Raw genomic sequence first — 23,749 nt, forward strand, 5'->3', positions numbered from 1 at the left:
TAGTATTATTAGTACACGAAACTGTTTACTTCATTTTGAATTACCCTTTATTGTCTTAGGGTGTGAAGGGATTAATGATTTAAATATCTTAAGTAAAGACACAGACAAACTCTGGAGATGCAATTAAAATTAGTAGGCACACCAGTTTCCCATTCGTTGAAAATCATTCGTAAAAATAGGCATTACTGTAGTTAATTTTATGTAACAAATGATTTCATACTGAAAACATGTTAAAAATTCCCATTTACAGAGTTTTCTAGAGCTTTCCTAAGCGACTATCTTAATGCCGTGGCGAGATTAAGAACGTTTCTACTTCACCCAGACACTTAATACTCGGATTGCTTAGTTTTCTTGTTTCCTTGGGACTACAGCCCCAGTGGGCCTAGTCCTACCTCCATGAACTTCTCCGTTCACTTCGGTTTTTCTAGATCTTACACATGCGGTAGGACTCCTTGGGCGGGTGATCAGCTCGTCGCAAGGCCTCTACCTGTACACAAACACAGAAAAACGCACACACACAAACTAAACATCCATGCCCTGAGTAGGATTTGAACCCACGATCCCGGTTTCCAAGCGAGCGAAGACAGTACACGCCGGATTGCTTAGTTACAGAGTTAAATTTTCCTTAATATTCTCTTAATTCAAGATATGTTTATTAAACCAAATGCATTAGAATCTGTTATTCCGGCAGAATACAAAGTATTCTTGAAGTTACTAATGAATTACAACATAATGATTATTAATATTTTTTTGTATGGCCAGTGTCGTGTGGTTCTTAACTGAACGTTCTGTATCAGAAGCAACTAACTTCATTCTGCGTACCATACAAAAATCTTCTCCCATCTACAGTATAAAACGTATCTGGTGTCAATGCAATGTGTTGAAACTTAAAAAAAATATATGCATATGTCACGTCACGATTATCCTGTTAAGAACTGTACATACAAAGTAATTCGTATCATGTCCAGTGGTGATTTCTAGCCATGAAGTTGACAAAGCACTGCCTATAGTAGGAAGTGATTTGCACAGAACACGAGCGTAAGCCGTCGTCACAAGAACAGTCTAGCGGTTTAGACACAAGCTTCTTACGAAAGAGGGACTAAGTGTTTTACTACAAGAGAGAACACCGCAGTGGTTTGACTGATGGAGAATACTCACTAGCAGAAGACTCTCCCAAGCCATCCATCTGATGGGCAGGCGTGCCTTTGTATCACTCACATAATAATCGGCTTCGTAGCGGCCGCAGTACATGGCGTGGTCAGAGATCTTCACAGAGTAGTTCTTGCCAACCACGCAGTTTCTGTAAACAGAATGCCATTATATACAGACGAATTTAGTTGCAAAGAACTGTTAACTACATGCGCGAGAGTGGAGGGTGCGAGGGACACAAAGCTAGGACTGCTTTTCTCTGTTGTCCGTCTTCCTCACTCCGCCATCTGCTTGCTCCCGTCTTCAGTATCTCGTTTTTGTCCATCCAAGGACAGTGTCTATCTAATTATATCCTAGAAGACAGGACTCTTTTTAATACAGTCTTTCTGTAAATACTACTGAACTATGAATCGAAATTTGGAAATGAAAGCTGGATTGCGCAGTCGGTATGGCCACGGCCGAGGGGTCGGAGTTTGAGACCCGGTAGGGCCAAGATTTTACTCCTTTCCACTTCGTCGAGATCAGTTCTGACGCCTACCCAGCCTCCCATACAATGGGTAACGGGGGTAAAGCGGCTGTGGCGTGAAGCTGACCACTCATCTCCAACTAATGCCGAAGTCAAGAATCCATTCCACCGTACTTCTTAATGGCGCAGTACTTAATTAGTTAAGCACAGGAAAAAATTTACCTTTACCATGAATCGAGATTTCAAACTGAAGACTTCTGACAACGTGTCAAAATTCGCTCACGTTTAGCCTTCAGCAAACACAAAACAGCTCTCGCAACATCACTCGGAACTCGGCCTTGGGTTACACAGGCAAATGCCAATAATAGCGCCAGGAGAAGAATTCTTGTGAAGCCAACAGTCGCTCAGTTAATCCGAAAATTCGTTCCTATCCGGAAACATATGAATCCAAGACGTAGATGGAAATATACTATTGCAGTGGATCTCAAAGAAGAACGATATGAGGGAGTGGAATCCTGTCAAAATCTTTACATTCTTCTTCTTCTTCTTCTTCTTCAATTTTAATAATGTGCTACCGAGAGATATATCATCTTGCGGGTTTTTTACTTAAATTGCTGATTTATTTCTTATCTCTTCCATTTTGCCAAGCTCATTTTCGAAGAGTTCTATCCTCTGGGATATAACGCCGTGTAGTTCATTGAATGTCAAGCGACCTTTCGGAGGAACACGTGAAGTAGGTAGCAAGCAGGGCAGAACTCTTCGGCCCTAATAGACTTCGGTGAGATAATTACATAAGTTACAGAGGACTGAAGTAAAGTACATAACATGCGACTTCGCGTTCAGCCTCTTTGCCATCTATGTGCAACGTCGGTTAATATTCTCTCGTCGTTTTCTCTTTACTGACACTACATGTTTCGGCCTAACCGGCCAGTATCATGTAGTTGCCTCGGAGTCGAGATTATGTGGGTTAACTGATTTTTTTTATTTGGGTGTCTTTGAACAATTGCTATGAAAGTATTTGCCTTACGGTTTCGTTGGTTTGTAGCATGTGGCTGTCTGAATATTTCTGTTGGGGTGACCGTTAACACTTTTAATGAATCATTATGGTGACCTAGTCAAGTATTATGGAATGGACAGAACAGTGAAATTATATACCAGCCCTTGGAAAACTAAAAATATAAATACCTAGTATTATTTAAACACACAGACAGAACTCAATTAAGTGCCCATTGCAATTCAGATGAGGTGTACGTGAGTATGCAGCAGTTCGCATTAATGACGTACTCTTGCCTGTAGTGATACCTCTGCGAAGCAATTTTCTACTTCATTTGATCCAAATGGGGTCTACTCTGCCGGTTAAACAACATTAACACGACTATAATGCGGCCATATCCGTGGTTAAAATAACCAGTGGTTCCCAGTCTCCGCAACTCCGTACTCTAAAATATCCGAACAAATACAATTCTAGAATCATCTTAATATGACAATGACAATTACACGGTCGTTTCCCCTGTTCTGATTCACATAACTTTCGCCCTACAAAGTTAAACGTGTACACATTAACTAACTAAACTCCATGGAGCGGAGTCCTTCACGGGTATTCGCCTGTCGCTCATATGTTCAAGAATTTTCCAAAAATTTATGGAACTCGAAGGTTCAACACCATGTTCACCAGAGCCATCTACTGATCCAAATCCTGAACTAGATCAGTTCAGTTCAATTTCTATAAGATAAATTTTAATATCATCCCACCTACTTCTACGTCTCCTCAGTGGTCTCCTTCCTTCTGGCTGCCCTCTTATTCCCCATTGGTCGTATATGCTCTGCCCATCTTATCCTCCTTTCTTGATCATTATGTTTTGACTAGGGAACAAGTTATGAAGCTCCTCATTATGCCACACATTTCGACAAAAATATTTCCCAGTCCCAGTGCAGTAATCATTCCTCGGAAACTTGTACGATGCTTACTCATTCTAGTCAAGAAATTGCCTGCCTCTCATGAAACCCGGAGGATCATTACCTTATTCACAATATCTGGCAACTGGACACGATTTTGAACAGAATGAATCAAACTAATAGATCAGTGCTATTGGGCAGAATAGTGATCGCATGATGCATTAAACGACTGCCAAACTCCAAGAAAGTTAACTCAGGTAGTAACGCGCTTGATTTGAGCTCAGAAGAGTTTAGTTCGAATCTCGGCCGCGACACTGAGTATCCTGATTGGGGTTTATCGTAGTTTGCTTCTGCCCCACCAGGAGTATGTTTGGATGGTATCTTGAAATGGGCCACGAGCACGTCCTTCCATATCCTGTCATTCTTAACTCATCCTACTGTTCGACGCTATATAATTTGAGTTACTGGAAGCGTAATTAAATTTATTATGAATAAATACCCAATAAAATAAATTTTTAAGCAAGGAAATAACAGTAAACATTGTTTGTACAACTGGGCCTCTGGGAAAATATAAACTCACTGGCTTTCACCCGTTATAAGTAATACAGATATTGTCACGTATATGTGTGTAAATACAGACGGGGTTTGGATTGACTGGATTTATTGGCCACATACACACAACACTCGTAACTACAAGTAATTACAGCGCCATCGCCAATCTCTGCACTTTACAAATCACTACTGCAAACACTAAGTATTCTCCACCTTGCATTGTCTTCACTAGTCGTTTCCTGGGGACGGCTTCTAATAGTGGAGATTCTTCAGCTTCCGCGCTCATTCCGTTGCTGTCCGGCGAATATCCCGCATCACAACTCTCTCAGGCGAGTCGGGGTCGTCGCCATATAGTCTCGGGGCAGTCCCGACAGAAAACACCGCTTTCAACAGTTTTTATTGTTGTTATGGGCGGTTGCCTAGCGATAGCCCGGATATCGTTGACGTGTTTACAGGACGTTACCAAGCAACGCATATCCTTTCTGCGATCGTTGCATAGAAACTGAACTACACGCTACAATATTTAGGATGTGATATTCTCTCAGCGGTAGTTATGAAAGGTTATAATATTGTGTAGTCCGTTTGCTTGCCGATTTCTTCATTCTGGTTTCTTGTTTGACTTGCTTTTCGAAATTGAATACGGAGACGATCATGATCGTCCTAAATCTTGAGCTCTCACCAAACTACATGACGTTACTACTCAGCAGAGTGTACTCTTCATAGCAGCTGTCCTGAGAACCTCAAATCCAACAACGATAATATCTGATGATGCCTCTTCCCTGACGCATGCGTACAGCATCCTTAATGCTCGACGTTAAGAGATGAAGATATACCTATAAGATATTAGAAACAACTTTGCCGCCTGAATTGTTATAGTCATTATTTATTATTTTAGTAAGGGCAAGAGCATATACCAGACTTAGACAAACTGTGGTTCGCAAGCTGCATGCTGCTCCTTTTTAACCATTATTATTTTTTTATTGCTAGTGGGGTGGGACTAAGTCCCTTGTACTGCAGCCACTTCTGGCCTATTGTACCAGCCGCAGATGATAGGTGAGGGTGACTGTGGAGCAATTGGTGGAATGAAGATTGGCAGGGGAAACCGAAGTACTCGGGAGAAAACCTGCCGCAGCGCCACTTTGTCTACCACAAATCCCACTTGACCAGACCCGCGGTGGGAAGCCAGTGACTAACCGCTTGAGCTATGGCGCGGCCTTTTTTAACCATTAGTGCGGCTTATGGAAATAAATAAATACTAATCAATCAAATTTACACAAACGGCCTAAATATCAAATAATTTATTGAATTGAACGCTGCTCCTAAATACGTAAGCTGTGTAATCCACACCCGAACTCAGTTTGGCCACCCCTGTTATTCACCGTCTAAACTCTGTTCTTATTACATTCCAAGAACCAGAGGTTGTTCAAAGCAGCGAAAATAAAGACAGTTGGAAATTACTAACATAAGAAACCACATGCGGCGACGTGTAGAAAGAGGAACACGCAATGATTAAATTAGAGATCAATATATTTGAAGGGTAAGCATAGGTAGCTATAGAGATATGTTCGTGTGGATCGTGTTTCCTTGTGTAAAGCCAAGATATATTACACCGCTCACAGAACGTAAAAAGGAAGCTAATTCACATCTTGTTGTCTTGCCTATGTAACGCGATATTGCGTCGCTCTATTTGTTCTAAGTAATCTCTGTTAATTCCCTGAGGGAAACGAGGAGAGAATAAATAAATAGAGATCTACAGCCTAGTTACTGTAATCTAGGATTTTGTTCCCTTGTTAAGGCGCATCCACGCTATACGTAATGACATCCACAGGGGGCATACCTTCAGCGGAGGGCCAGTTTAGTATTCATGAATTATGGAGAGTGACTATAGACGGGGTTTGTACTGGTGAATGTATTTACTGACCACTTATGCACACTACTCGCAACTACAAATACGCAATTACAGTGCTATCGCTTACCTCCACTCTTCACAAATCACCACAGAGCTCGCTTAGCCTTTTCCAGCCTGACGTGTCTTCATCAGACGTTCCCTAGCAAAAGCTGCTAACAGCAGAAATTCTTCAGCTTCACGCGCTCAGGCACTATCTTCACAGCTTCCCTTGCAGAACTCAACTCTCAGTTGATCACTGACAAATTGCCAGGATGACGGCCATTTCAAACCAACCTTCTAGTTTTCTCTTCATAAGTTGACTTCCAGCCGATAACTCTCATTGGGTGAAAAAGTCAAAGTCAAAGTCACTTTGCGGCTGACGGTCAGCCAATCAGAAAGCCTTGGTGTCGAGCCGACCAGGTATTTATTATTGTTTGACAGTTACGGTCTTTATTTTTGTGGTGTGCCCTCTCTGAGGAGAAGAGGACGAGTCTGTCTTTTGTATATGATGCTGGCCCTTGCCAGCGCAGTCTTTCCCGGACCAGAGTCCTTTTGGAATCGTAACCATATTCTACTGTTTCAGATTTGAGATTTCTTTTTTTGTCGCCCCCAATGATTCGCAGGGTCATGGCTAAGGTATTCGACCCCGCCTCCAAACGGATATTTCTTTTTAACTTGGTCGCTCAAATTGTCTTTAAGATAAATCCTCGGCAAGGACTACATAGAAAACGCCGTTTCCTACAGTAACTATTGTTGTGGAGGCGTGTTTACCGCGACGTTGCATAGCAACGGCTGTTATCTCGTTTATTTCGGGGCCTTTGCCTAACAACGGGTCTGTACGTCACAATATAATTACGATTGCAAAGCTGGACGTTTATTTCAATAGAAAGAATTGGAGATCATGACGGTTTTGTGAAAACTAAACAGAAAGTGTCATGTGAGAAGTTTGGATGACCATTGCGCTAAATAAACAGAAATATGTATGAGTAGTAACCTATTAAACAGGCAGCGCCATAGCTCAAGCGGTTAGTAACTGGCTTCCGAAAGCGACGGCCCGGGTTCGATCCTGGGTCTGGTCAATTGGGATTTGTGGTGGACAAAGTGGCGCTGGGGTGGTTTTTCTCCGAGTACCAAATTCTCCATCATCATAATCACCCAAGGCAGGCTACAATAGGCAAATCAGTGGCCGCCGTGCCGAGTGGACCCACTTGGACTCCACCCCCATTTTTTTTATTGCTAGTGCGGTGGAACTAAGTCCCTTGTACTCGTACTGCGGCCACTTCTGACCTATTGTACCAGCCCCAGAAGATAGGTGAGGGTGATTGTGTAGCAGTTTGTGGAATGAAGATTGGCAGGGGAAACCGAAGTACTCGGAGGAAACCTGCCCCAACGCCACTTTGTCTACTACAAATCCCACTTGACCAGACCCAGGATCGAACCCGGGCCGTCGCTTTCGGAAGCCAGCTACTAACCGCTTGAGCTATGGCGCGGCCCCACTCCCCACTAAGCGGACCTATTAAACATATCTTAGCATTGTATTATTATTGTTATTATTATTATTATTATTATTATTATTACGTTGTTTGTTTCATTCTCTGCGTTAATGTGTTTTTCTCCAGTGTATACCTTTAATTTGTCTTTGACTTTATGTTGTATTTGTCCATAATTAATTAAATTTATCTAGACTGTGCTGTGTTTGTAATTGGCCTTGTGGCTGTTGGCTCGGCACATAAATAGTAGAGAACTGAATAGAATTATTATGAGAAACCAAGAGAAGTTACCTTCATTTACGAGGGCAACATACGTAAGTTAACCTATCTTACATTATGTAAGATTTGAGGCTTTCACGGCGGCGACTATGAAGAAAGCAGTCTTCTGGGATTTGGCACCGTGTATATGTGGTGTTAACCGACGTTTCGGAGGAACGTATCGCCCCCATCTTCAGGGTTGAAGAAGTATAAGTAAATCTGCAAGCGACAACACCGTGAGACACGGTCAAGCAGTCTGCTTGNGTTGTCGCTTGCAGATTTACTTATACTTCTTCAACCCTGAAGATGGGGGCGATACGTTCCTCCGAAACGTCGGTTAACACCACATATACACGGTGCCAAATCCCAGAAGACTGCTTTCTTTATCTTACATTAATTCATGATTCTCTATACATACGTGACGATAATTGTTTTATTCTTTATTGTCTGTTAGACGTTTCTACTGTCCATCATTCGGAGTCCGCTACTAATAATAAAACACTGAAGGTCTATTACCTAATCTAATCGAAAATTTAGCATACAGAGTACAGTATATATAAATCATTACATATATTTCAATTCTAATAAAGCAGAACATTATATATCTTTATTTATTTTTTCTATTCATAATAAAATACTCTTTTAATATTGATATTAAATTTTACTCTAGTTTCTTCTAACGAAAACTAAACTTTAAGTGCCGGTGTAATGTTACTTAGGAACATTTCGACATGGAAAAGAGCGAGAGAATGGACTTAAATAGATCATTTAACTGAATTCATGGTTGTTCCAGCACTGGAGTTATTCACAAGCCATGAAAACTTCATAGACCAGTACTAAAAGTTTCAAGGACTGGTTTTATGCCTGACATAATCCTTTATGCTACACGACACTAAAGGAAGTACACTTATTTAACAACGCAAGATGCTTCGTTCCAGCGCTTTGCATGTTTTATGGACAGACTTCCCCGTATAATATACTTCCGAGATGTTACTTTAGGAGCCAAATATAACAGCCTGCACTTAAAACACGGCGATAGACATTCTCGCAGAGGGTGCCTAGCTGGTTAGCACAGGGTTACTACTTCGGATACTCTATGCAGTGTTTCCCGGTCAGTATAACCGCAAATAAATTTAAAAATATCCCCACACGAAATGCAGCATGGGTACTGAACACAGTGAAACGTAAATACAATAAATCAGTTGTTAACGTCGTGATGTGAACCGGATGAAGATACTGGATTTGAGGTTATCACAGCGGTGACTATGACGAGTACTGTTGTGGCATATAGACCCGTTTCTAAGCAACGACCGCGAAACGACAAACGACAGCTGTTGCTAGGCAGCCCACGCACGACAATGGAAGTACTGTTGGATGCGGTGTTTTCTATGTGCTCCGCTCCAAGGCTACATGACTCGACCGACCGAGTGCAGTTCAATTAGTGAGTGGAGTGCAGTTGAGTACAGTGGAGTCAAGAGTTGGTTGGTGGGTCAGAGAACCGCTGGGGTTCAGTCGTTGTGAGCTGTTGATGTTAGAAGCTGGTAGCCGAGGCACGGGGTTAATTTTGGAACCCAGAGTAATAGGAACGTCTGCCACTGAAGCAGATACCAGGCAACGACTGGTGAAGACACAGCAGGATGAGAAGATATAGTACATGCTGTAGTGAACTGCAGAATGTGTGAATTAATGATAGCGCTGTGGTTACCTGTAGTTACGATATGTAAGTCGTCAATAAATCCAATTACCAATCCGAACCGCCTCTATAATCACTCAGACACTTGACACTATTTTCTGGTACGTAATGCCGTATAGTCCGATAGACGACAATCGACATAGTCTGTTTCTTAGTGGTTTCTTCCTTGGATTCCTCAGCCTTGTTAGTTGCTTGGTTCACTATTTACCCACGAAGGTTAAGGCAGTACTTTCGTCCGAAATGTCGGTGGATTTATGAAACCACAACGTTACTCCCAGAATATGACACTTTTCATAGCCCAAAAGGAAGTATCCATAGAAATTCATATTTCCTACAGAAAATCCGGATAAATACCAAGCAGACCATCATATCGTCAGCCAGGCCCTTAAAGGTGAAATCTTAATGACACAGGTAGTAAGCACGTACGAAACGTCGTCGCACCAATATAGTATAGAATCAGTAGCGGCAAGAGAAATATCAGTGTGAAACGTCTGAAAACGTAGTTGAATGACTAGTTTTATTTCCGTTTACTCCAAATGGGACATCATGTTACGAAACTAGAGGACTAGGCTGTGCATCAGACAGAACATGCCTTTAGGAAAGTAACTGTGAACTCTGGGAATTAAGTAACAAACGAATCAGGTAACTCACCTCGCTGCCAAGTCCCTGTGCACCAGCTCCAGCGATTCCAGGTACTTCATCCCGGAGGCAACCTGAGTTGCCAGGAAAATGAGGCAACCATAACTGGAACAGAGGACAGAAACTCGATAGAGTTCCATATTATCAGATATGTCAGTCATGTGTTTCACAGAACAAAACACAACTCAAAATTACTATACTGTCGTTTTCTACAAGAACTAGAATGCAAAGTATTGTATTACTAATAAGCGAACGTGTTTGACAAAGAAGCGCTAAGGAAAATGTTTGCTCCTAAGACACAGAGTGTTTCAAAATATAGGGCGCACTGCCGTAGCGGTAATGATCCATAATCATATATGATTGATACTAGGTTCGATTCTCGGCTGAGAAACCAGCTATCATGACGTTTTCGTGGTTTTCCTCCCTAACATCCAGGAAACATTGGGATAGTACCTGCATCAGAACACGACCGCATCGTTTCAAATACTTTCCAATTCATGATTCAAAAATAATCCTACCTTTCGACACTATATTTGCTCAAAAACTACTTCGTAATAATATTGGGTAGTTATTAATAATATCAGTTTAAAGTAGTTTATTACGGACGGGTTAAAGACAAATATAAATTTTTATCATTAATTTTGTTAGATCTTGATAATATTCCCCCAGGTCGTAGCAATTAATTTGAAGAAAAGTTAAAAGATTGTACGAACGTTCTAGATATATACAATGAATTCAACCCACTTAAAGAGGTAAAGGTGAATAAGAAAATGCATTCGTAAATTGTGTACTATCTCAGTTCTTCTTGAATGCAGGTTTCTGCTCCACCTGGTATCAATCTAGCACAGCCACCACGTAGCAGGCATGCATCTCGGTGGCTTTTTGCCCCCTCACGTCTAAATAAATGGGGGAAGCCCCTTGTGGTGCTCTTTATATAAAATATTTAAAAAGGCAAAATGTTCGCTGGTAACGCTTTCTTGGTAACCGCTGAACCATGTATTCACATGGGCCCCTCATTCCTCGGCAGACAAAGGCGACCTAATTACATAACAACATGAGCCAACAGGGTATACAGCAGCTGACCGCACAGCGAAGCCTCCCGTTGTAGCAGGATCGTCTAACAATAGCATCGAAATTAAAAGTAAATGTTTGACTTGCTATATTGTCTGGCGCTGCTTGTTAGGCGGAGTCGAGATAATTAAGACAGGAACACAATATTCCTGGAACCATCATCCTTAATTTAGATAAGAATAATTTATATTATAAATATTTGTATTGTCACGTATTACGGGTTAACGTGACTAATAATAGTGTGTTCTGGATTAGCTAAATAGATTTATTGGACACTCACAAGTTGTAACTACAAATAATTATAACTGTAACTACTCGTATAACACACAAAATAAAGTTTTGAGAGCCTGCTTGCTAGTCGTTGCTTGATAATGAATCTTAACTGGTTAACTACGGAACTGATTTCTGAATTACCTGACGAATTAATTACGACTGAATTGAATTCAAATTTATGTTACGACCGAAGGTCAGTCGGTCAGTCTCTCTCGGAATAAAGCACCCATAAAGACCAGATCTTTATTACTGCAGACAGTTGTAGGTTTGTTGATGTGTGTCGCTTTCTCTGACGAGAAGATGGACCTGTCGTTTACATTGCTGCTTGCCCTCGCCAGCGCACTCGTTTTCGGGTCGGAGTACTCGCAACCATATTTTGCTGTCTCAGATCCGAGACCTCTCTTTTCGTCTCCTCCTATGACTAGCAGGGTTACGGTCGAGGTATTCGACCCACACGGGATTCTCTTAATTGAATTCGCGAATTAACTCCCTTTTATACTTGCGAGAGAACGGAACAAAGATCACCGGCTCCGAGGTTCCATTACGTCTTTTCATGAACGCGCAGTCTCGGAAACCTTGTGTTAATTCCGAAACAACGTCTGGTTTCTAAGTGTTTAAGACTTCCAGTTTTCGTATAAGTGGAAAACGTGTTCCATAACTGGTCGGTTTCCAGGAATCAGACGTTGCTTGATCATCCAAAGTGAAATGATTTTGACGCCGATGATAATAATATTTGCTTAAAACTGAAATACACAAAGCACCGAAGTTGGTGTCACTTTGTAAGATTTGAGGCTTTCACGGCGGTGACTATGAAGAAAGCAGTCTGCTTTTACCGGTTCTCACGGTCTCTTCGCTTGCAGATTTCTTATATTTTTTCTTCTATCCTGAAGATGGAGGCGATACGTTCCTCCGAAACGTCGGTTAACACCACATATACACGGTGCCAAATCCCAGAAGACTGCTTTCTTCTTGGTGTCACTTGATTCATTGACAATTTGACTCTCCGTCAGGAATTTAATACTGAATTTGTTTCACATGAAATTTTCAGAGCCGGGTACACATGCCACAGTTTGAGATATCTGACCTACATTAAACCAGCTTTTATTATGATTAGGCAGCTGCATTTTCCCGAACGTGATGGCCATATATATCCCACCTGCCCATCCACACCGTAAGCTCTCCTACCTATCCATGGTACGGGAAAATATTTTTTAGCATCATTCCCTTTCAGTCATCTTCATCCTTTCTCCTTTCCTCAGTTACTTCCCCACTTGGCAATATTTTACCGCAAGTCTCTGGCTGGTAGGCACATAACTTTACAGCAGGCGCTTCCAGCGGCGCTATAAAACCGCATTACGATCCACCCCCCCCCTTCCCGCCTTCCCATGTTGCAGCCAGGTATGAAGTACTGTATACAGCCACGTGCATCCATCGTCCTGACGGTCCTGACGCCAGTGGGGAGGGTTTTCCAGTCTCAGGTACAAAGACGGCGTGTGAGAGTTAAATTGAAATACAACTACTGTGTCTCTGGGCATTATCCATCGTCCTGTTTTTATTTAAAACACATAATGTTTCGGAGACTGGATTCTGTCTCCGTCTCCAGGCGGAACCTACTCAGTGGGGACGAATCGATAAGGGCTAATTCTATCGATTGGGACAGAATATAGATATTATGGTTATCTCATAAACTGGAAAGTTGGACTAGTCTGGCATCCTTCTCGTTCCTCTCACATACACACAGCTTCCTTCCACCCCAAAACAAACACCGTGACCTGTAGTCCGCAAGCGAACTATACCGACAGAGCCACCGCCGCTTGTCGGCGAAAACAGTGGTAACTTCAGTAGACAGAGGGTGTTGTGTGGTCAGCGCAACGGATCCCCACGGCTGTTAATCTCGGTTCTCTACACCGGAGCCGCTATTTCCTTGAAATGCCTCCTCAGTTATCCTCACAAGGCTGAGTGGACCCCGTTCCAGACCCACTTACTTACTTATTTGCTTACTTACTTACTTACTCATGGAGCTGAGCCCTTCTGGAGGAGCCGCCAATTCTGCAGCTACTCAAGGATTTCCCAGCATTTTATGGAACCCGAAGGTTCATCACCGTGTTCACAAGAGCCCTCCACTGGTCCATATCCTGAGCCAGATCTATCCAATCCATACCATCCCATCCTGTCTCTCTAAGATCCATTCTAATATTGTCCACCCTCCTAAGCCTTGGTCTTCCCTGTAATCTCTTTCCTTCTGGCTTTCCGACCAATATCCTATACGCATTCCTCGTCTCCCCCGTTCGTGCTACATTATTTTCCCACCTCGTCCTTCTTGACTTGATCATTCTAATTATACTTGGAGAAGAGTACAAGTTATGAAGCTCCTCATTGTGCAGTTCTCTCCAACCTCCTGTCACTTCATCTCTCTTCGGTCCAAATAATCTCCTCACCACCCTGTTCTCAAACACCCTCAGTCTATGTTCCTTCCTTAATGTCAGAGACTAAGTTTCACACCCATACAGAACCACAGGCAAAATTATAGTTTTGTATATTCTAATTTTTATGTTTTTGGACAGCAGACGAGAAGACAAAAGGTTCTGGACTCAATGGTAGCAAGCATTACCCGAGTTCAATCTCCTCTTAATTTTCTCCTGAATCAGTTTCGATCTGTTATCGTTGTTCCCAAATATGTGAACTGTGCCACATTTTCAAAACATTTGTTTCCTATCTTCATGTCATGATTTTTCCCTGCATTTTGGTGACGAGACAGTAACATATACTTAGTTTTCTCTGTGTTTACTTCTAGACCAATCTCTTTACTTGCGTCAATTAAAGTTTGTGTGTTTTTCTTTATAGTATCTACATTATCACTCTGTAGATTCACATCATCGGCGTAGACCAACAGCTGATGTGTCCCGTTTAGTTTCAGTCTCACCTGGTGTTTCTGGACCTTCCTAATTGCATATTCTAAGGCAAAGTTGAAAAGGAGTGGCGATAAAGCATCTCCTTCTTTTAGACCATTCTAGATAGGAAATTTATCAGACAAATGTTTACCTACACGGACTTTACTATACGTTTCGTTTAAACACATTTTAAATCAACCCACCCATCTGAAAGTAATAATCTAATTTAAATTTCTTACACTTGTCGGTCAATTAATTCATGTACTGTTCGTGTGTTTGCATCTGGCTGCTCTCGACAGAATGCACAGTGGATTAAACAGGATCCACTTACAGAGACAAAGACACTAGGGTATATATGGGTTAGTCAGAAGTATATTAAGTGCAGTGTGTCACCTTCCCTTCCTCCCACAGTGCAACCTCAAACACCGTCCCGCTACTTGTTTCCATGCCAAGAAGCCAGGTCCAAAAACATCACCTCTATGTCTCTTGCAATTATGTCTGTCACAAAGTGAAATTGTGGCCCTGAGGACATATTCTTCGCCAGTAGTTCATTATCTATCCCACCCCAACTATTATAAGCCACTGTTACCTACCTCGTAGCAGCTTAGATCGTAAAAAGAGCGACCACCTTGTTTCTGTAACGCCTGAAGAGTATACTTTCCCGGATGCCCTAAATCTTCAATCAGCATTACGGGTTGTCGACCAATGCTTCTCTTTCTCTCTCTCCCGCACTAGCTGTATCTGCTCTCCCCATTAGTTATAAAACCTCACACCCTCAGAGCGATTCTTCCTGTATAACGCTCCGAAAATTGGCGTCTGGCAGAGGCAACGGCCGTTACTTAACAGTACGTCAGTTTGTGTACGTCGTGGTCATAAAACTCTGTGTCACGGCAGGTAACGTTGGAGAGCGCACTTTCTTCCAGGTAATGGAATTATAGGGCTCTTGTAGAAGGATGTGTTCTTGATGGTGTTGTAACTTTCATTCGCAAGAGCTCCGGTCTTCGATGCTCAGAAACAAAATACTGAAGACTGCTGCGAGGGGGGTGGTCCAGTAGGGGAGGCAGAGGAGAGTCCCACACAGGATGTTTCAAAAGACGTGATCAGGCGCTTGAAACGAAGAAAACGTATCTGTGAATGCAGGTCCGCGAATGACTTCGAATGCCTCATAAGGAAATGTGTTTACTGATAAATTTTGCAAAAGTAATTATAACAATTGCAGGAAAAATATTATAATGAGGAACTTCATAACTTTTTCTCTTTTCCAGGTATAACTAGAATGAGCAAGTCAAGGATGATGACATGGGCAGAGACTGTAGCACGAACAGAGAAGAGGAATGCATATGGGATATAGGCGGGAAAGCCAGATGGAAAGAGACCACTGGGAAGACTAAGGAGCAGGTGGGTGGACAATATTAAAATTGATCTTAAAGAGATATGATAGGATGGTGTGGATTGTATTGATCTGGCTCAGGATAGGGACCAGTGGAGGGTTCTTGTGAACACGATAATGAACCTTGGATTCCATAAAATGTTGTGAAGTTCTTGAGTAGTTGCAGAATTGGCGGATTTTCGAGAAGGGCTCAGTTCTATGAGTGAGCGAGTGATTATCTCTGACCCTTGAACGAACAGCATAATTTTGGCACATCATTTCTTAAAAACTATGGATAAATTCGCGTATTGAAAGTGTCGTTTAACAAACAGAGAATACGCAGGAAAAAGTCTTCAGAAAAATGCTCACTGATGTTTTCACGATAGGTAGTTAAGGAGCGAAGCGCTACCCCCATTTGCGTTGTCTCTGATCGCTGAGTTTTGTGTTTCTCAGGTACATCGCTGACTTTCTCGTTTCGCGCATGCGTCCGAAGATTTTCCTATTCTTATCTGTGTATACTGTTGCATATGTATAGTCTATGCAGCAAACATACATTCAAGAAGAGAACTGCTCTTCTGCAGTTTTATTATAGAGCTTGCAATAAATATTCACTGTGGAAGTGCTCCAACTTAAATGATCTTTTCTTCTAAAGACATAGTAAAATTAAAACATTATTGTTACACCTTTACGGTGTTAAGGTTTTTTTTTTCCATTTTGATCATTTTACAGGCTAAATGACTCCTTTGGATGAGTGATCAGCTTGTCGCAAGGCCTCTACCTAAACACAGGACAACACAAACACAGAATAAACACATACACATACCGAACATCCATACCTTCAGTGGGATTCGAACCCACGATCCCGGCTTCAGAGCGAGCGAAGACAACTACATGCCTCAGACCGCTCGGCACAGAGACTCCGGCACACAGAACTCCCGCTACTAGTACAGTATGTGTAAAATATCAATAAATACGGGTCTGGTCAAGTGGGATTTGTGGTGGACATAGTGGCGCTGGGGCAGGTTTCCTCCGAGTACTTCGGTTTCCCCTACCAATCTTCATTCCACCAATTGCTCCACAATCACCTCATCTATCATGTGGGGCTGGTACAATAGGCCAGAAGTGGCCGCAGTACAAGGGACTTAGTTCCACCCCGCTAGCAATAAATAAGAGGCTTCATGGAGTAGATTGCTTCGTGATGAGCTTGCTTAGTTAATTAATAATTCTCCGCATTTGATTCAACGCAGGTCAAGGTAACCGAGCGGTCTAAGGTATGTACTCTTTCTCTAGCTCGGAAGCCAGGATCGTGGATTCGAATCCCACACAAGACATCGCTGTTTGGTATGTGTATGTGTTATCCTGTGTTTAGGTAGAGAGCTTGCGACGAGCTGATTGCCCATCCAAGGAGTTCTACCGTCTGTAAAATAATCATGAAACTGAGAAATCAGCCCTTTGCTGCAAAGTGGAAGCAAGAGGAGAGTGAAAAAAAAAAAAGATTAAACTCGAAAGTTCATTACAGTGTGTACAAAAACGTGGTACTAATTGCTATCCCCAGTCCTGTGAAACCAGTCCACATGCTGACACCCCATTTCTTTGAGATTCGCTTTAACCGTACACACAGGTCATCTAACTGGACTTCTCATTCAAGTTTTACGACTGAAATTTTCTGCCTCTTTCATATATGTCCAAAGCAATGCCCATCCAGCCTCCTATGCAATGGATACCGAGGGTAAGGCGACAGGGGCGTGAAGCTGATCACTCACTTCCATCTAATCCTCAGACAAAGATTAGTGAAGATATGCCTCCTTCTTTATGACGTGGTGTTTAATTAATTAAACGCAAGATACTTTACATTTTACTTTTACCCATGCATACTACATGCACCGCCCAATTCAGTCTCACTGATTCTGAGTATCTTCATAATTGTCAGCAAAGCGCAGGCCTATTAAGTCGATGTTCCTCGTTATGTAACTTTCTCTGGCCTCCTATGAATTCCTTCTTCTTGAGTCAAAATATTTTCTTGAACACCCTGTTGTGAAACAACTTCAGTCCATTGAAATTCAATAAGATATCGCGCCTTCCTTATTTTCGGCCTTCACACCCTCTTTTCTTTTCTTCATGCATTCAATATCCCTCATAGTCTATTGTTTCCGTCTATAATGCAACAAATTACAATAACACTGATTCACATTTAATGCATACAATGATCGTTAAATGTATAAAATATTATTAAAATTACTACGAGTAAAATATTGAAATATATATGCATTATCACCATGCTACACGTTTCGGCCATATAATGCCATCTTCTGGCAATACTTTTATAAGGAGTATAATGCACTGCGCAATAATCAAATATCATTCCTTTTTTCCGTATATTTAACTTGCTCCAAATTTTCTCCGTTGAAATAATGAGGTCTGTGCACAGAGCTTCCATCTGTATAAGTACGTGAAAACTACTACGGAGTGCGAACAGAGTATCTCTCTCTATCTCTCTCACACACACACACACACACACACACAGAGTCGGACGGCGCACGTATTATTAAAAAACCATCTGTTATATACAACGATTACTTGGAACGTGATTCCGTGTAGTTTGGTAGACAGGTACCAAATTTCTAGAATAAGAGCTACCGCCATTTTCTCTCCTGAAGAATGTAATTTTATATTTCCATCTCTGTGAAAACCGCAAATCTCATTCCAATTTAGTTATGTTTACCTTTGTGAGATGACAGTTTTAGAACAACACAAAACAACAGATAAAATCATGATGGTTACTGTCAGCTAGGCGTCATAAATTGTAGTTCGGCAAATAATTACAGACGTTTCGGAAGAACTGCTGTCTCGGTTTCATGGAGTCTACCAGATTACAGTGCATATCATCCCAGAAGATAATAATTTTCATATTCACCGCCAGGAGGCGTAGGAAAATTGGAACTAGTTAGGAAGAGACGTGGAAATAATGAAATAAAACGAACGATAGGAAGCAGTGAAAGGAAGAAGGCAAAGGAAAGAACGGAAAAAGATAATAATTAAAAGAGAAATGAAAGGAACGAATTATATGAAGACGTTGGAAGATTGTGCAGTGCGTGTACATCCGGCCTCCTGGCTGTATATGCAGTCTTATCCCAACATAATGAGCATATACAAAAGGCTGTCTCATTCCCTATTAAAGGATATGCTTTGGCTTGAAGCGACTTCTAAATGTCGCAAGCCGCATCATTAAATTTCTGGTTGAAGTTCTTCCTTGTTCTCAACATTTCCCCTGTTCTTGATGCCGTACCCAGTGAGGCTGTTATAGTTACTTGTATTTACGAGTTATGTGTACGAGTGGTCAATAAAACGAGTCACCAGTCTAAACCCCGTCTATAGTAACTCAAACATGTGACAGCATTTCAAATCGATTTCTTTATCGCCGAACAGTTTGGTGTAGCGGTAACGTTAGTATCGTATTCAGGAGGTGTTAGGTTCGAACCTCGGTGGGTAAACTAGCAATCTTGAGTGAGATATTCGGTGGTTTACCTCAGTCCCCACATGAAAGTCACGGTATAGTTTCTATGTTACACTATGACCTCTTCCTTACACATCCTCCAAATTCATCGTTCATCTAGTCTACCAAGTAGCTTAGGCAATCCAGATACTGACATAGTCTTAAAATTAGCTAAGATAGATTTCTTACTCTTCATTTAGGTCTTTTGGCTTGCTATGATCCAGAATGGAATTTGCAGTGGATCATTTAAAAGCAACAACAACAGTTTGAAGTTTCTTGCCTTGTTTAGCGACTCAAAGATGAACTCTCTTACATAATAAACTGAACTTCATTGCAATTGGCCGTAATCCAGAAAGCAACAATGCAGTTAATCCTAACACTCTGGATAATATCTAAAAATTCAGTCCAATCCTCATACAAAACACATTTCGTTCCCTTTACAAAAACGAAGCCATTTTGAACAGCCAAATATGCGTTGTCCATTCCGAGGATCAGTAGAGACGCATAAAACATCGTGGCGAAATGCAGAGTTATTTTCATGATGAAGCAGGTTTTACACATATAGCGACCACATTGCTTTAAAGTACGGCCGTGGCCTATTCTAATCGAAATCACCGATTTGTCAGAATTACTTAAAATATGTCTGTAGCCACTCACAGTCTCAGCAAGTCAGTGAGTCAGCAGGATGTAATACAGAAGGTTTCAAAGTACGTAGCTGCAGTCGGTGGACAGCGCTAAAGGCAAATGGCCCTGATTTCTCTCTCTTTCATCTTAATTACGTTAGCAGTTCTAATTAGGGAGGGGGTGTTGTAAATATATGCGTTTCAGGAGTTGCGATATTGTAAAATATTACAAATCAAGCTTTAAAGAATTAAGGCAGACAAGGTGTGACTAATCACTCATACATCTAGTGCAAAAAATAAGAAATTTGTGGAGCTATACGTCCACTCTCCCCTACGCCTTCATGAAGTGGTGGAAAATTAGATATTTAAAGCGTAAATTTCAGTTAAATAGTATTTGAAAACTTAGTTCCTTCCCGGACGATGATAGTGGCCGCGCGATCTAAGGCATGAACCGTCTTCGCTCGCTCGAAAGCTGAGACCGTGGGTTCCAGTCCCGCTCAAGGCATGGCTTATGTGTGCATTGATTGTGTGTTTGTGTTTTTCTGTGGGTAGGTAGCGGTCTTGCGATGGGCTGTTCCTCCGTGCAAGGATTCCTACCAAATCTGTATAGGATTAAGAAACTGAAATATCTGCCAATGTCCAACAGAGCACTGTACAACCACAGATAGGTAGGTAGGTAGGCAATTCCTTCGCGACAAAAGAGTTCACTCGGCCTACATTAAGAAAGAGCCTTGTACAGAAACGATTACTCTTTATTCTGAGAATCACGAAACATCTATATTATCTGTGAACAAAATAAAGAGTTTTTTTTTTCAATATAGTATAATGACCACTGCGCTTTAAGAGATTCCGATGGACAACTTTGCCTTCATTGTCAAATGTAAACACAAATATTTTGCGATTAGGCAGTGTAGTGCGACACTGTCTGTAAGACAGTGCTGCAGTTGCCGACACATGGAAGACCCCAGATCCTAACTATCTGCTGAACGCTGCCAGGAGGGGTTACCCATAAGCCTTTTCCATTTTTTGTATTCCCTTTCTAATATAATATTAGGAAGTTAATAAGGTCCTGGTTCCAGCTTATCTTCACATGATCTCTAACGAGGCAGTCTACGTTTACAGACGAACGTCTGCAATGGCTGCCGGAAATTTGAAATCGATATTTATAGACAAAAACGCTTTTAGGCAAAGTCGTTGGTGTGTTTCATCGCGTCTAAATTGCAGGTTCTGTTTAGCTCATTCGACTCCGCTCCTCCCAAAGAAACTTAGTTTTATTGACCTGATATTTATCAAGGAGGAGGACAGAGCCCCAGATTGCGGTGAATTCCTGTTCCAGGAAAAGGTATGATAGTCTTAAGGGTTCATAATTGGGGCTGGAAAATTGAATTATAATGGACGATGGCGAGATATCAGCATCTAACGTATTATAAAGGAAAACCTTCCACTAAATAAACTATTTCGAAGAAATAATAACTTGTAGAATTTGTTTTCACGTCGGTTTCTCGCTTGGCTTATTCTTCAACCCTGAAGACAGAGGCGACATATTCCCCCCCCGAAAAGCCTAAGAATAGAATTAATGTCAGTAGTAGCCTAAAACCTGTAAAATAATAACTTATGTGCACTTATATATATGTATGTATATGTATATATTTGTATATCCACGCAACAGTGTCCTATATTATAAGCTGATAGTAGTTTAGCTTGTCAAAATTCCCCGCCTATTATGGAACCCCAATTTGTTTTCTGTGCCCATTAGTAGTCGCCACAGGATGTACTACTGAGACTGGCAATCCAGGACCGAAGCAAGCCAGCAGGTTCCAGGGCAGTGCCCTTGTCCATTTCTTGAGTGCTTGGTCATCGCCCTGGCATTCAATTTGAGCAGTGAGAACGATCTCACGTCATGATTCATGCCCACTTTTCTGAATCCGACTCGGCACTTTCTTTAAGACTACACGCCTGTTCGTGTCCCACTCGTATTTTTTAAACTACCTAAATATTATCAGGAGCTGGGATAGCGAAGTCGGGATAGCGACAGGCTACGGGCTGGACGACCGAGAGGTCGGAGTTCAAGTCCTGGTGGGGGTAAGAATTTTCACAACTCCATGTCTTCCAGACCGGCTCTGGGGTCCACCCAACCTCCTATCCAATGGATAGCGGAGGCTCTTTTCCCGGATGTAAAGAGGCCGGGGCGTGAAGCTGGCCACTCACCTCCAACTAGTGCCGAGGTAAAGAAAATACATCCACTTCCCATACGCCTCCATGGCGCAGTGTTTAATTAGTTAAGTACGGGGATAATTTTACCTTTTTTTTACCTTGGCACTACAGCCCCAGTGGGCCTAGGCCTACCTCCATGAACTTCTCCGTTCTTTTCGGTTTTTCTAGATCTTACACATTCGGTAGGACTCCTTGGGCGGGTGATCAGCTAGTCGCAAGGCCTCTAACTGTACACAAACACAGAAAAACGCACGCACACAAACTAAACATCCATGCCCTGAGTGGGATTCGAACCCACGATCCCGGTTTCCAAGCGAGCGAAGACAATGCATGTCAATTTTACCTTTACCTTTACCTAAATATTATCATTTCATCTATACCAAGAACTTTCAAGCCGCATTTTTCTCACAAGTTTACGGTTTAAAATTTTACATGCATTTTCCAAGTTGCTTTCCTTGGAAATTTAAATTAGCATAAGGAAAGTTAAGCAAACAGAAGCTTATATTTTAACGATATACTTGAGGCATTTTATACGAGTTAACGCGCAGCCTGTAAATGGAGTAAGCATGTAGACCCCATAAGAGGATTTCAACTCGTCTGCTTTGCTACATGGGAAGAAAAGACTCTTTTATCCGTTGCTGCTTATTGATTAGTCTAGTTCCCGCCCCTGGATGGGTAGGCAGTCCTGTATATAACGCTAGTATAGCAAGTAGTCTACAAGTGTGAGAAAATGGAACGGATCTTCATTCCTGTGAAGGGAAACCCATAGATGCATCTTCATTCTTCCATGTGTATTCGCAGAATTACTAAAATTGTGGTTTGAGAGTTCAGCAGTTTTCTCTCGCCTTGCCCTTATACAAAAAACAACGTGAAATCATAATTATGCACGTTGCTAAGGCTTCATCTGAAAGAGATAACCTGATTTAGAAACACACGGTGGTTTCCAATGCGCCGCATAAACTAAGGAAACCATCCTTCAGGATTACATATTCATTCCATTAGATTCAGTAGGATTTTAATATGTCGGTGTATTTAAGTCAGGGTTTTGCAACTACTTCCTCTTCCGCCTCTACTGTATGTTAAAATTTGCAGAACGAACAGTATTAATTAAAGAAAGCCTTCATTATATTTTCATATCAATCAATTATTGATGTTACAGTAATTTCATAAATATAGTCCTGAAATTGTCTGACGAATAAAATAATCGTGTAAAAGTAAAGCTATCCCTGTAACGGACCGTGGAGGCCCATAGGGTTGTGAGATGTTGAGGCTCCCACATTTTCTAGACAGTCGGCTCACAGATGGCGGTGAGGTTGTCAGCCTTACGCGCCGGCTGCCCTTTACCCACAGGAATATTCCTGGTACTCATTTCTGATAGAGGCTGAGTCGACCCCAGGGGCCATAGTGCGGCTGGAAGGATTAGGTCGACTGAAAAATCCACCTCATTGGGATTCAATCCCACGACCTTCCAGCTTGTAGCATAGTGCCTCAACCAACTACGCTACCGCGTGTCCCAAAATAATCATATGCTGATTCAAAAATAAAATACGTCGTTCTGAGCAAAGATACGTTACAACTTTAAAACTTTAACTTTTCAACTCTGTATTTCATATACAAAATTAAAATCATGTATAAATATCGAGTATACAATATGAATATTAACCACCTTAATTAATTTAATATGATATTAAGCTCATTCAGTATAATGATTAATTACGGGATAGACCACCGGAAAACTGGGTTTCAATTACAGGTAAAAAAAAGGTAAGATAAAGCTATCGCTG

The 23,749-nt window shown here is 41.6% G+C and overlaps 1 protein-coding gene across 1 annotated transcript in view; it reads right to left on the bottom strand.

Annotated features, from left to right (window-relative positions):
• Nucleotides 1-23,749, bottom strand: part of LOC111874945 (epithelial discoidin domain-containing receptor 1) — a gene marked incomplete at its 5' end in the record, with an annotated part of 554,089 nt that overhangs the window by 5,277 nt on the left and 525,063 nt on the right. Inside the window, 2 exon segments of the mRNA XM_023870830.2 lie at nucleotides 1,159-1,300; nucleotides 10,044-10,136. Coding sequence (XP_023726598.1) covers nucleotides 1,159-1,300; nucleotides 10,044-10,136 — 235 coding nt within the window.

Source organism: Cryptotermes secundus, unplaced genomic scaffold (genome assembly GCF_002891405.2).
Source record: "Cryptotermes secundus unplaced genomic scaffold, Csec_1.0 scaffold661, whole genome shotgun sequence".
Taxonomy (NCBI): domain Eukaryota; kingdom Metazoa; phylum Arthropoda; class Insecta; order Blattodea; family Kalotermitidae; genus Cryptotermes; species Cryptotermes secundus.